Source organism: Trachemys scripta, chromosome 18 (genome assembly GCF_013100865.1).
Source record: "Trachemys scripta elegans isolate TJP31775 chromosome 18, CAS_Tse_1.0, whole genome shotgun sequence".
NCBI lineage: Eukaryota > Metazoa > Chordata > Testudines > Emydidae > Trachemys > Trachemys scripta.
The window spans coordinates 3,078,391-3,092,327 of record NC_048315.1 but is presented as its reverse complement, the minus strand read 5'-3'; the positions used below and the strand labels follow the sequence as shown (position 1 = coordinate 3,092,327).

General features: G+C 51.3%; 1 protein-coding gene across 1 annotated transcript in view; it reads right to left on the bottom strand.

Annotated features, from left to right (window-relative positions):
* ADORA2B (adenosine A2b receptor) overlaps nucleotides 1-13,937 on the bottom strand; it is a 23,422-nt gene extending 9,485 nt beyond the window's left edge. The window contains exon 1 of the mRNA XM_034752301.1: nucleotides 13,254-13,937. Coding sequence (XP_034608192.1) covers nucleotides 13,254-13,576 — 323 coding nt within the window. The 5' untranslated portion in view covers nucleotides 13,577-13,937. The remainder of the gene's footprint in view (nucleotides 1-13,253) is intronic.

Sequence of the window (13,937 nt, the reverse complement as noted above, 5' to 3'; positions counted from 1 at the left end):
ATACCAGCTGGTTATTTAAGAGTGATATATTGTGATTAAACAACCTGGCAATAGAGTGGTTCCTTTTACACAGGGAGGGAGGTTTAATAATCAATTAGTAGATAATCAGCTCTGCCACTGTTCAATGAAATGGACTCATTGCTGGACATGTCAACACCATCCCCAGCCACTGGGATCATCCTGCTGTTATGCAGCATCTCTGCTCCGGTCTCGAACCAGTAAAGGCACCTCTCCCACTACTGCCATCTTTGCTACACCGCCGGGTTTGGTGAAGAGCCTTTTCTCTGTGGCATAAGGGAACCAGCCTCTCACCTGCATGCGGGTCCTGCACCATCAGGAGCAGGACAGATGGCAAAAGCGGTTTATTTCACTAGCCGTTTCCCAGCTAAATGGCCCTGGTTTCACTTTGTCACATCCCAGGGGCAAAGTGCATTTGCTTTCACAGACCAGCTTGGGCCCACTGGTGACGCCACATAGGAGCATCTATCCTAGACCAGACCGCTAGGTCCTGTCAAAGGCGCCTGTCCATGCCCTTGGAGTCAATCTGCTGAGCATGTAACACTGAGGTTAGCAAAGGCAGAGCCAGGTCTGATTGTTTTGTCTGTCCAACACCACGAGTTGTGTTGCCAAACAGAAGGGGGCTCTTTGCCCGCTGGCTACTGTGCTTTGGCACATCACACTTCGTGATCATTGATTATTTCTACTGCAGTAGCACCTAGGAGCCCCAGTTGTGCAACAGGGGCTGTACAAACAGAACCCTCTGAATGCTTAGGAGCAGGGAGATGGGAGGTGACTAAGCCAGCGCCCCCAGGTCTCTCTCCCAGCGTTGCACTAATCCACCCTGTCACACCCTTCACACCAAACTACCTACAGGCACTCTGGGCTAGTGCATTGAGAACAGTGCTCAACCGCCACCTCGCTGTATGAGCAAGAGCAAGTCACTTGGCCTCTATGCCTCAGTTTCCCCTTCTGTAAGGTGGATGTGATGAGGAAAAAAAAATCAATGTTTGTAAAGCAGCAGGCAGGGGCTGGCTATTGTATTTCTGAAACTGGAAACTCCTTGGGGTAAGAGGCTGCAGCAGAGCTGGGGAGGCTGTGCTGGTGCAGGGCGTCAGAGAGCGTTTGTTTAAACACTTGCTTCGTTTTTCGAACACGGAGCCCAGTTTTTAAGTAACAGGGTTAACTGTTCCTAGGGTTACCATACGTCCAGATTTTCCCGGACGTGTCCGGCTTTTTGGTCCTCAAATCCCTGTCCGGGGGGGAATTGCCAAAAAGCCGAACATGTCCGGGAAAATACTAGTCCCCTGCTTGTCTTAGAGCAGCTCCGGCAGGCTGCAAGCTGCAGGCAGATTCCCCCGTGGCGGTGGCGGCTGCTGCTGCTTCCCCCAGACACCTCAGCTCTGTGTAGCTGAAGAGCCGAGCTGCCCGAGCGCTACCGGCTTCACTGTTTGCCGGCAGTCCACAGACCTCCAGACCCTGCACCCCCGGCCAGGCGCTTCCCCAGCGCAGCAGGAGCCCGGGAGGGGAAGCGCCCGGCTGGGGGCACAGGGTCTGGAGGTCTGGGGGCTGCCCAGCAAACCGTGAAGCCGGTAGCGCTCGAGCAGCTGTTTCGCGTGGCTGGGAGGGAGGAAGGGGAAATGCGGGGCGCTCAGGGGAAGGGGCGGAGTTGGGGCGGGGCTGGGCAGGGAAGTGGTGGAGTTGGGGCGGGGCCAGGGCCCTGTGGAGTGTCCTCTTTTTTTAATTTTTAAATATGGTAACCCTACTGTTCCACCCCCGAGTTCTCCCTGGCCCTGCTGGAGCATTCCAGGCTCATTAATCACCACTCACCACTGTAAGAGAGCCTCCCCCTCAACCCCCTGCAGCTCCCGCTCTGGCCTCTGGGTCGTCCTTGGCTCCTGCCCTTACATGCTTTGACTAAGCCCAAGTCTACACTAGAAACCTTTGCCAATACCGTAACTCCTCGCTGAACGCTGTAGTTCTGTTCCTGACAAAAATGCTACTTCAAGCAAAATGGTGTTAAGTGAATCCAATTTCCCCATAAGAATTAATATAAAGAGGGGGGTTAGGTTCCAGGGAATTTTTTTTGCCAGACAAAAGACTATTATATATACCTATACAGACACACACACACACACAATAAGTTTTAAACAAACAATTTAATACTGTACAGAGCAATGATTATTGTGAAGCTTGGTTGAGGTGGAAGTCAGAGGGTGGAAGAGGGAGGGATATTTCCCGGGGATGCCTTACTGCTAAATGATGAACTAGCACTCGGCTGAGTCTCAAGGGTTAACACATAGTTGTTAATGTAGCCTCACACTCTACAAGGCAGCACGAATGGAGGGATGAGACACAGCATGGCAGACAGAGACACACACACATGGTGTGCATGAGAGAGGGAGAGACGCGCATTGCCCCTTTAAGTACACTGACCCCCACTCTAAGTACATTGCCTTTTTAAGTAGATCAGCAAGTTGAGACAGCAGTTGCTTCCTGCAAGCTCCCTCCGTCCTGAGCCCTGTCGTGTCCCCCCTGCTCTGTGGGGATGGGGTACAGGAGTGGGGGGAGGTTGACACACTGACATTAGTACCCCTCTTCTCCCCCCCCTGCACAGCAAGCAGGAGGCTCCCAGGAGTAGCTCCAAGGCAGAGGGCAGGAGCAGCACACGGCAGTGGGGGGAGGGACAGCTGAACTGCCCGGCAATTGCTAGCCTGCTGGGCGGCTGCTGCACAGGGAACTTAGGGAGCTGATGCCGGGGGCTACCGGTCCACCCTGGTTCCAAGCCCCCACCAGCTAGCTCCAGTGGGCTGCTCTTTCTGCAAGCAGTGGACAAAGCAGGTGGCTGCCAAACAACGTTATATGGGAGCATTGCGCAACTTGAAACGAGCATGTTTCCTAATTGATCAGCAGCGTAACAACGAAAACTGGGACAACGTTAAGTGAGGAGTTACTGTACAGCAGTAGGGTTTTTTGTACACGTCTATACTGGCACAAGCCCTAGCGTCAGTTCAGTTATATCGGCGTCACTGAGCCAGTAACCCAGACACGGTTTTACCAGCATAACTGTGCCTGCAGTAGGAGGGTTTGCCTTTTTGAGCGGAAACCAAGCCTGCCAGGACGGCTGCTCCAGGCACTGCCCCAGTTGAGTGAATGCTGTTTGGAGCAGAGATGAGCTCCTTGGTGGAAATTGCTGCTTTTCAGGTCTGTGCTAGGAGTTTGCACTGGAGCAGCGACACTGAATCCCTGCGGTGCAGACGAGACCTTGGATTGAGCAGTTCCAGTCTCGGACAATCCCGACAGCAAGTCACGAACATCTCAGTGTGGAGACAAGACTGTCCCTGTCAAAGGGACATCGCTGAGCCTCAAGAACACAATGTTGCAAGACAGACCCTAGAGTCCAACTCAGCCCTGCTCTAGCGCCACAGCCCTTGGTGCACTAAACTCTGTGGAGAAAACCTGTGCTCTCCTGTCCTCTCAGCGCACCCTCCCTGCCCGTTTCGTCCAACGCCGATATTGCAGGATGTTAATTAACTTGGTCGCCCTTTGCTGGCCAGGGCGAAAGGGCCCTGCAGGAACACAGCACCAAATGCTCCATTGCTCGGATATAAATGACCTGTGACTACTGAGGCCTTCCTATTTCAAGTGTTGCAGCAACAGAGTGGAGTTTTCAAAGCCCCTTTAGTGGAGGAGAGCAAGAGCAACTGCTCCATCAACCCTCAGATTCCTGTTATCTGTGTGCAATTGTATTTAGCATCTTGCTCTGTTTGTTTGTTCTGTAACCATATGACTGAGCATCGTTGCTTCTCGCTGGCTTGCCCCGAGGACTCCCATGGAAACGAGATGACAGCTCAACTGGAATTTCCTGGTAGAACATTTTAATTAAAGCAGGTGTGGCAACTTGGAGGTGGGAAAATAAGCCACTTTTTTCTTTTAACAGGGAAAGAATCTGAAATGGGAGTGAGTGTGGGGAAGTGCTGTCTAGTGGTCAAAGCACAGAGGGAGGAGATCCCAGATCTATTCCCAGCTCTGCTGTTTGATCTCAGGCAAACCACTTCCCCTTTATCCCCCTGTGACACATGGGGGAGCAATCATATGTCCCTGCCTTGCATGGGGGAGGTGAGGCCTAATGCATTAAGGGCCTTTGAGAGCCTTGGATGGAAAGTACAATCAGCACATTTAAGTATTATTGTTAATAAGATCCATTTCCCCAGGCTCTGTCACTTGGGCTCAAGTTCCTGTAGCAGCTCAGACCAAGACTCTGTTTACCCATAATTCCTTATAACCAGGAGATAGGAGCCGGTGTAACACAGACAGAGCTGGAACACAACCATGCATTATGCTCCAAACCTCACAGCTGGATTGAGAGATACAGAGGCTCTGCATGGAAGAGCCTTACCCAGTCCTGGCTTAGACAGCCTAGAGAACACACCCAAACCCTCCCACGTGCTCCTAGCGCCATTGTGCAAGAACGGAGCGGGCACAGACACGGGAATGAGATCACCCAGCCTTTCAAGCAAAGAGACGGTGGAAGCCACAGCCTGAAGCGGAAGCTAATGTTCACCATGAGAACAAGCAGGGGCAGCATCAGGGTAAGAATCACATGCGGAGCTGTGCACTGAGCACTCCCAGCTCCCATCGGCACTCCACAGATCTGGCCCCCATGTGTTTAACTTTGCCCTTGCCCCCAATACCTGTTGAGCTTACAAAGGAATTTAGGACAAATCTAATGTACTTTTCACCACTGTTGTTCCACCTGTCTGCTTGGGCCAGGATGGACTGACAGGTCGGTCAGTGAACATCCACTAAATTGACTGCAGATTGCTCTCCCATCGACATCACGTAGTGTGGACCCCGCGGTAAGCAGATCTAAGCGACGTCGATTTGAATTATGCTATTCACGTAATTGCGTAGCTTAGATTAAATTTCCCCTGTAGCGTAGACAAGACCTCAGACAAGTTAGATGTCTTCAGGTCACCAGGGCCTGATTAAATGAATCCTAGAATACTCAAGCTGACTGAGGAGATATCTGAGCCATTAGTGATTATCTTTGAAAAGTCATGGAGGACAGGAGAGATTCCAGAGGACTGGGAAAGGGCATATATAGTGCCAATCTATAAAAAGGGAAATAAGGACAACCCGGGGAATTACAGATCAGTCAGCTTAACTTCTGTACCCGGAAAGATAATGGAACAAATAATTCAGCAATCAATTTGCAAATATCTAAAAGGTGATAAGTAACAGTCAGCATGGATTTGTCAAGAACAAAATGTGTCAAACCAACCTGATAGCTTTCTTTGAGAGGGTAACAAGCCTTGTGGATATGGGAGGGGAAGCGGTAGGTGTGGTATATCTTGACTTTAGTAAAGTTTTTGATACTGTCTCGCATGATCTTCTCAAACAAACTAGGGAAATGCAGCCTAGATGGAGCTACTAAAAGGTGGGTGCAAAACTGGTTGGAAAACCATTCCAAGAGAGTAATTATCAGTGGTTCACAGTCATGCTGGAAGGTATAACGAGTGGGGTCCTGCAGGGATCAGTTCTGGGTCCGGTTCTGTTCAATATCTTCATCAATGACTTAGATAATGGCATACAGAGTACACTTATAAAGTTTGCGAACGATACCAACCTGGGAGGGATTGCAAGTGCTTTGGAGGATAGGATTATAATTCAAAATGATCTGGACAAACTGGAGAAATGGTCTGAAGTAAAGAGGATGAAATTCAATAAGGACAAATACAAAGTACTCAAGAAGGAACAATCAGTTGCACACATACAAAATGGGAAATGACTGCCTAGGAAGGAGTACTGCAGAAAGGGATCTGGAGGTCATGGACCACAAGCTAAATGAGAGTCAACAGTGTTACACTGTTGCAAAAAAAAAAAAAAAAAAAAAGGGGGCAAACATCAACACACAACGCAGAGTCAACCTGTGGAACTCTTTGCCAGAGGATGTTGTGAAGGCCAAGACTATAACAGGGTTCAAAAAAGAACTAGATAAATTCATGGAGGATAAGTCCATCAATGGCTGATGGGCAAGGATGGTGTCACTAGCCTCCGTTTGCCAGAAGCTGGGAATGGGCAACAGAGGATGGATCACTTGATGATTACCTGTCCTGTTCATTCCCTCTGAAGCACCTGACATTGCCCACTGTCAGAAGATAGGATACTGGGCTAGATGGACCTTTGCTCTGACCTGGTATGGCCGTTCTTATGGGACCTATTAGCAGGGGCGTTGTAAGCAAGACATGAGAAGTAATTCTTCCCCTCTACTCCATGCTGATTAGGCTTCAACTGGAGTATTGTGTCCAGTTCCGGGCGCCACATTTCAGGAAAGATGTGGACAAATTAGAGAAAGTCCAGAGAAGAGCAACAGAAATTATTAAAGGCCTAGAACACGACCTATGAGGGAAGATTGAAAAAACTGAGTTTGTTCAGTCTGGAAAAGAGAAGACTGACAGGGGACGTAACAGTTTTCAAGTACATAAAAGATTGTAACAAGGAGGAGGGAGAAAGATTGTTCTCTTTCATGTCTGAGGATAGGACAAGAAGCAATGGGCTTAAATTGCAGCAAGGGAGGTTAAGGCTGGACATTAGGGAAAACTTCCTAACTGTTAGGGTGGTTAAACACTGGAATAAATTGTCTAGGGAGGTTGTGGAATCTCTGTCATTGGAGATATTTAAGAGCAGGTTAGACAATCACCTGTCAGGGATAGTCTCTAGATAATACTTAGTCCTGCCATGAGTGCAGGGGACTGGACTAGATGACCTCTCAAGGTCCCTTCCAGTGCTATGATTCTATGAATACAGCTACCACGCCTCCATTCCTTTAGTCAGGCTTTGCTGGCAGGGTAACCCTCAGGGATGCTCCCAGGAATATGAGAATAACTCCCTAACTTGCTCTCACTGTAGGAAGATTCCCACTCCTGGAGCTGGACTGTGTGGCTGACCTTGTCTGAGACTGCAGGACTGGGAGGGGTGAGAACAAAGGGGCTAGAGCCATGTACGACCCGCACAGCTGTCACTGTGCTACTCACTGCACCCTGGCCTGCTGATGCCTTCAGAGACCAACTCTAGGTGCCCAGTTGGTGCCCAAGGCAGTGAGTTAACCACTCCAAACCTCACAGCAGCAGCAGGCAAAGAACTCAGATCTTGCTACAACAGCACAGACCCCTGCTGCTTGAGTTAAAGGAACAGCCATTAGCAGTAGGGGAATTATGATACACAGCTGAGCTGGTTTGATTCTAGCCTGTAGGGGGCAGTGCAGCACCAACACGTTGCCCACACCCCATTACAGCATCACCTATCGGACACACCATGTCCCACTACAGCCAAGCGAGGAGCAGCGTGGTCAGAAGGATGGCAGAGCAATAGACAATCCAAGTCCTTCTCCTAGCTAGGGGAGGATCTAGTCAAACAGCACATTAAAAAGCCTCAGGAAAGGTCTCATCTAGTCCTGGCTACCCACAAAAACAGCAGGCATCTGGGCCTCCTAGTTCCCAGCCCAGCCCTCTGTATGCCAGCCCCATGACCATTCCACCCTGCGCGGAGCCCTGACCAGCATCCCACACAACCTAGTTACACCTTGGGTGAGCACAGCTTAGCAGCTGGAATCTCCCTGCATTTCAGCTGACTGGGGAAGCCCTAGGAATCAGGTACCTCCCTCCCATGACTAGATCTGGCACAGCTCAAACCCAGCCAGTGTCCCAGGGCTCGACCCCAAGCAGGGGCTGGATCCCGAAGCTGCTCAGCAGGGGCCAGCTGAGCAAAGCATGGCAAGTGGCCAGTGACCAGATGCTGCCCAATGACACTGATGAACCCACAGGGTCATAGTGGGAGTCATCCCAGAGGGACCACCTCAAACACCTCACACATGTCTGTGATCCATGGTACCATCGGGTGGGAGCGAGTGGGACAGAGAGTACAGCGTGCACAGGTGAGTGTGACTGTGCCGGGGAGTATGTCTGCGGATATGCGAGTCTCTGCATACATGAGAGCGGGGAGTGGCTGGGTGAAGGCAATGCTTTCTCTGCCCCGGGCCTAGGTGTGCAGTTCACGCGGTTAACCTGGTGGTCCCACAAACAGAATTACGGGGGAAGAGGGAAGATGCCACAATGGACTGGCAGGTTATTTGTGGCTCCTGCCATGGGGTTGACGTCACTAACAGGATCAGCAGCAATAATCTGCTCTTCAGCACTTGCAAAGCCCCTGAGCCTGTCTCTGAATTGTAAAACAGGTGGGGAGGGAAGACACAGCTGCGGCTGCTAATTCCTGGCACATCTGCAGCACCCTGCTGGCTGCTGTGGGGGGGGGGGGGGGGGGGTTGTGGCTGATGGCACAGTGGACTGCTGTGTTCTCTCACCATCCCGAAGTCTGTGCTGGGGATTTAAAAGGGACATGGCAGAGCAGTCACAGGGGACACATTTCTGTGCTTCATGCCCAGCCCTGCCTCTGCAGCCTGTGTGTCTCCTCTCCTCGCCGTGCAGCTCTCTGGGCCTGCAGACGCACTGTGTGATGTCCAGGGGCAGCGACCAGGCTGACCAGCAACTCCGTGGTACTGAGATATCCTGATCAGATCGATAGGAGGGGTCTGTGTTCTGCTCGGAGCGGAGCTGCCCCCAAACACGGAGTCTTGTCTTCCTACATTCCGGCTGGGAAGGGCTGCTGGGATCCACCCTGAGGAAGAACAGGATTGGCACAAACTTTCCCACAGAAACTGCAGCAAACTCCTGCCCTTCTGCTGATGGGCTTTACACACTTGCCTGCTCCCTGCGTAGAGCACAACCCGCATGGGTGCTACACAGCCTGGGCTTGCCTGTCGCCAGATGTCCTAGGTATCGATACATTCGCGAGGAAAGGTGCTTCCTGCACTACCCAGCAGGGCTGGGGCAGAAAAAGGAACAAGATGCCTTCCCACACCGACAGCAGGCAGGCACACAGGAAGGGGAAGCAGCAGCCCACTTGCCAGAAGCCACCATGCGTGTTTTAAGCAAAGCACCTAAGCAGATGAGCACCCTCCGCCCTTCCTGTGGTAATGAACAAAGGAGAAACTCCAAACTCCGCAGCAGGTAGTGAACCCAGCCCCGTTCACCAGCACCCCCATCTTAAAAAGGATACGGTAGAGGGGGCTCAGAAGAGCAACAAGAATGACGAAGGGCCCCGAAGAACTCCTCTGAAGAGAGATGGGATGGTTACCTTAGAAAGGAGACGTGTAAAAGAGTCTGTAAAAGAACAAATTGGACAGAGACAGGAGACTGAGCCCAGAACACAAGAACACGCAGATGTTCAGTGCAATTAAAAGGTCAGAAACCCAAAACCAGTAAAAGAAAATACTTCTCACAACGTGATTCAGCTGGGAGCTCCTCGTTATAGGAAGTCAGTGGGGCCAAAGGCTTAACAAGATTCAAAGAGGGACTGGGCATTTCTATAGATAAATGGTTAATCTTGTGAACACATTCTGGAAGGGATATTAACCCTTATGCTTCCTGGCTTAAGACAATCTCTGTCAGAAACCAGGGTGACACCTATGCAACAGGCAGATTATCCCACACCTGTGACTGTGGGTTCTTGGCCCTTCCCTGAAGCAACTGATGCTGGCCACTGACAGACAGGAAACTGGACTAGATGGACCAGGGATCTGATCCCGTTGGGCAATTCCTGTGTTCCAAGTCTAGATGCAGTTAGCAGCACAAAGGCACACGAGTCCTGCTGCTTCCGAGAGGGAGAGAAATATCCCAAGATGGGGAAACTTCGGGACCATGCTGCGCTTCAGAGTACCTGACTCATACCCCGCCATTGGGGTGAAGGAGCAGCCCTTGGGAGCTGGGCCCTGGGGAAGGGCCCACACCTGGGGCATAGGGGGCACTACTGCTCCCCTAAGTTAGAGGGGCTAGTGACTATTTTCTCTCTAGCTGTATAGATAGCACTTCCCCACATCAGACATTTGCACCCTGGGCTGTGGAGCCAAGCAGCACTTGCTCTTGCAACTAGTTTATAGGAGGAGAGGCACAAGTCACTCAGCTCGGTCCCCGCCCCATCTCCAAATCCAGCCACACTCTAGCCTTTCCCGAATTCCCAACCCAATCACTCCAGACACCCCATGCTGGGCTTCCCACCCCCATTGCTTAACAGGAGCCAATTAAAGATACCTGGATAATGCAAAGCGAAGATGCAGAGTTCATTCCCCCAGCAAACGGCATCGGCATGATGTTACAGGGCTGGTTTGACGGGTGACACTCACCCCTGCTGAGGGCAATCATGCAAAGGCCGGGGCCCCACCTAAGTGGTGCCCTGAAGGCGAGGACAAGAAATGGAATCCCAATGGGAGGAAGAAGGGGAGCCAGCAAAGGGCTTCTCTGTATGTTCCCAACGCAGAGGGGCAGCAGTACTCTCCATCCCCCTGCAATACACCAGCTGGCTTCCAGCCTGCCCCAGCTCTGACCACACTTAGGGGAGATGGGTCTTCGCAGCCACACTTGTCACAGGAACTACCAAACAGGAATGGTTGGCACCCATTCCAGAGATAAAAGACTTCACAGCTCACTATTGATCTCTGGAGTCAGTCACTCCCCGAACGAGCCGTTTGGCTGGAAATACAGCTCCCTGCAAGTTCATTGCCCCTGTAATTTAACAGCCAGCTTTCTGTTTCCACAACAACTCTCCTTCCAGAAACAGCATGTGTGTCTAACTAGGGCAGTTGTGTGGACCAGGTCTCATTCCCTTAGCCCCAGAGCCACTGCCTAGCACTGGCTCGGGAGGACATCGATCCTAGGAGATTTCCCTAAACCTTGTAACCAAGGCCCCTGGATCGCAGCCCAAAGAGGTGCAGAAACCCAGTCCTGACCCAACCTGGAGTTGCACAATAAACCTGCTGGAAATAGAGAAGAAAAACAAACAAAGAGGTGGAAGAAATATTTGCCTTGTCATTTGTCATCAGGAATGTTTTCCACCTCCATCTACACTCCCAGGATCAGGTTCGCGATAATCCCCCCAAGAACACCTGCTCTGTTATGTTCAGCTAAACTTTCACCTGGGCAGCAATTGTATTCAAAACCACTCAGCTTCCTCAGCCAAGCTCCACAAAAGAGAGTCATGATACACATACAGCGAGTTAGAATTAACAACCCACGCTACAGCATCTTACACGCAATGGGTGGTTTGATTAAACGTCCGGCTGAAAAGAGCCATCAAACTCCCTTTTAGCTGCTCCCGTGCTCTAGATCAATTTAGAAATAAATAAATAAATAAATGGAGCAGACACCAAACCATTATCTGAAGCCAAAAAACAACTTATTCAGACTACCCCCATGGCTGGAAGTAAATGATTAGCCAGTTTCAGATATGCTGACAAGGATTCAAATGCTTCTATCCATAAGTACTAAAGATTCAGATCTGTCCCCAGCTACAATACACACCATGGAATTTCCATTCAATTTGCTGATGACACATATACCCTCACAATGTGCTGCAGTTTTCCATTAGAGTTGTACATCACCTGTTGGATGATTAATGAATGTTTGTCAAGTGCATTGAGATTCTCTAAGGCAAGGTGATAGAAAAAGGCAAGTATGGTTATTCCTTTTAAAGTTATCTCTGAGTGCATGTTTTGCTCATGAAAATGAGACGCCAGAAACGAGAGTACAGGCAAAAGGCAGCCACAGAGCTTTGCCAATGCACCTCACTGCAAACCTGCTGCATCCCTAATGCCCCAACTCTGAACCCCCCACAGCTCTTCAATCCTAACCCCTGCTCTCATTTGCCATTCCAGTCCTGGACTCCCCAACACACAGCTCTGCTAATGCCTCTCAATCCCGACCCAACCACCCCCGCTATCCTAGTCATCATCCGGTCATACCAATTTCGGTGGTGGTTGCGCAATAGGGACAGATGACCCCTCAACAAAAGTGAGGCAAACAAACTCTCTTCACTTGTAACCTGAAAATCCAGGCTTTGGATGCACTTTTCCAGATGCTGGGAGGCTGCTCCACAAACCCACTGTGTTAGCCCCAATAAAGAATGTATACTATGCTTTGCCCAGTATGTTCCCTTCTCCCCAGATCTAGTGTGAGACCAATTCAAGTCTATTGTGATCCAATTTTTATTAATTTCTTAGTTGTCAATTGGGGGGTAAGAGGAAGGAGGATTGATTTGTGCGGTTTTTCTTTTTGTTATCAAACTTTGTGGGTTTCTTTTAAAAACCAGAACCCACATAGTCAAACCCTAAGCACACCTGCACCCCAGGCAGGTTGCACTTTCAACAGATGCACATTTGCTCTGGAATAAGAGCCTGGTGATCTCAGAACATTGTGTGAACTGGCTAGTGCAGTGGCTGGGGCTAAGGAAATGTGATTTGCCTATTTCGCCTTCTGTTTGTAGAGTTGGTATCTTGTTGGGTTTATGATTTATACATTCTCACTTCCTTGCTTAGATAAAAGGTGATTAGACGTAATGCCTGACACTGTGTCCAGCGAGACACGAGATCAGCATTTGTACACGTACTCTTTCCCTTCAACCCAGAGCAGAACGGTCCCTTCTGAACAGCTAAACAAAAAATCAGCCTATTTTGGGCTCAAGGGCAGGTGGAGATTCTGAGCTAGGTGGAAGGTGACAGATGGACTTATCAGCAACTAGCAAGTTCACTTATAAGATCACTGCCAGCCCCAACCTCTATAGGCAGCAAGGGCTGAGCTTACCAACGGAGCGGAGAATTGTTCAAGAACATACTATAAACTAATCAAGCTATTCTCAAATAAACTGAGAAGCCGGAGAAAGGTGTTGGTCTGTTTTTCATTACTTGGGAGGTGCTCAGATGCTAAACTGATGGAGGCTATAAAAATACCGAGGTAGATTAGACAGCTAGTCCCAGCTCTCCACAGCTTTGTGGCCTTGGGCACGGAAGATTTTCCAAAGAGCTCCGCTCCCACTTAGGCACCCAAAACAGGTGGGCAGATTTTCAACACAACGGGAACAGAGCGCTTTTGAAAGTCTGGCCCTGGGCCCCTGGCAGCCACTGCAGACAAAGCCTCCTGCATTTAAGAACAGAAGAATAGCCCTGCTGGGTTAGACCAATGGTCCATCTAGCCCAGCGTCCTGTCTTCCAAGAGCGTCTTCACCAGCACAGCCCCTGCCTGCATGCAGTCGGTCCTTGACTGCTCAGTTCCTCCACCTGTAACACCCCCCTTGCTTCGCACCGGCGGGCTCGGCACTCACTGGCACTGGGCCATGCAACACCAAGTGCCCACGTCCTCACCCCTTACCTGAGCGGGATCTTGATGGCCAGGTACCTGTCGATGGCCACGGCCAGCAGGCTGAAGATGGAGCTCTGGGTTAGCACCAGCACGAAGCAGGCGAAGAAGAGGCAGCTGTGGAAATCCGTTTCGAGGCCAACGCTGATAGTGATGGCGAAGGGGATGGCCAGCAAGCCCACGGCGATGTCGGCCACGGCCAGCGACACCAGGACGTAGTTGGTGGCGTTCTTCAGGGTGCTGTTGATGGCCACAGCCCAGCACACCAGGACGTTGCCAGCAATGGCGAGCACCGCAATGATCAGCTCCAGCACGATGTAGGCTGTGCTCATCATGAGGGCACGGGGAGCTCACGTGGAGGTGGCTCTGTCCAGTCCAGGGCTGGGAGCCCTTACCATGGTCTTCCCCAGGGAGGGGGCCCGTCAGTGGGCGGTGGGCGCAGCTCGGCCCTGGCTCCGCCAGGAGGGCATGGTCCCCTTGTGGCCGGGCTCAGCAACGCCCCCGGGAAACATCTGCTGCGCCCTGGAGAAGCAGCACCACGGCTGGGGATTCCTCTCCACGGGGCCACCACCCAGTGCGCTGCGCTGCGCGATCGCTCCCCGCTCACGGAGCCAGGAGCCGGGCGGGGCGCGCTGGGGTCCCCCCGCCGGGCCGGGGCATCGCTCCGGGCACGGCCGGGCTCCGGGGCGGCGCAGG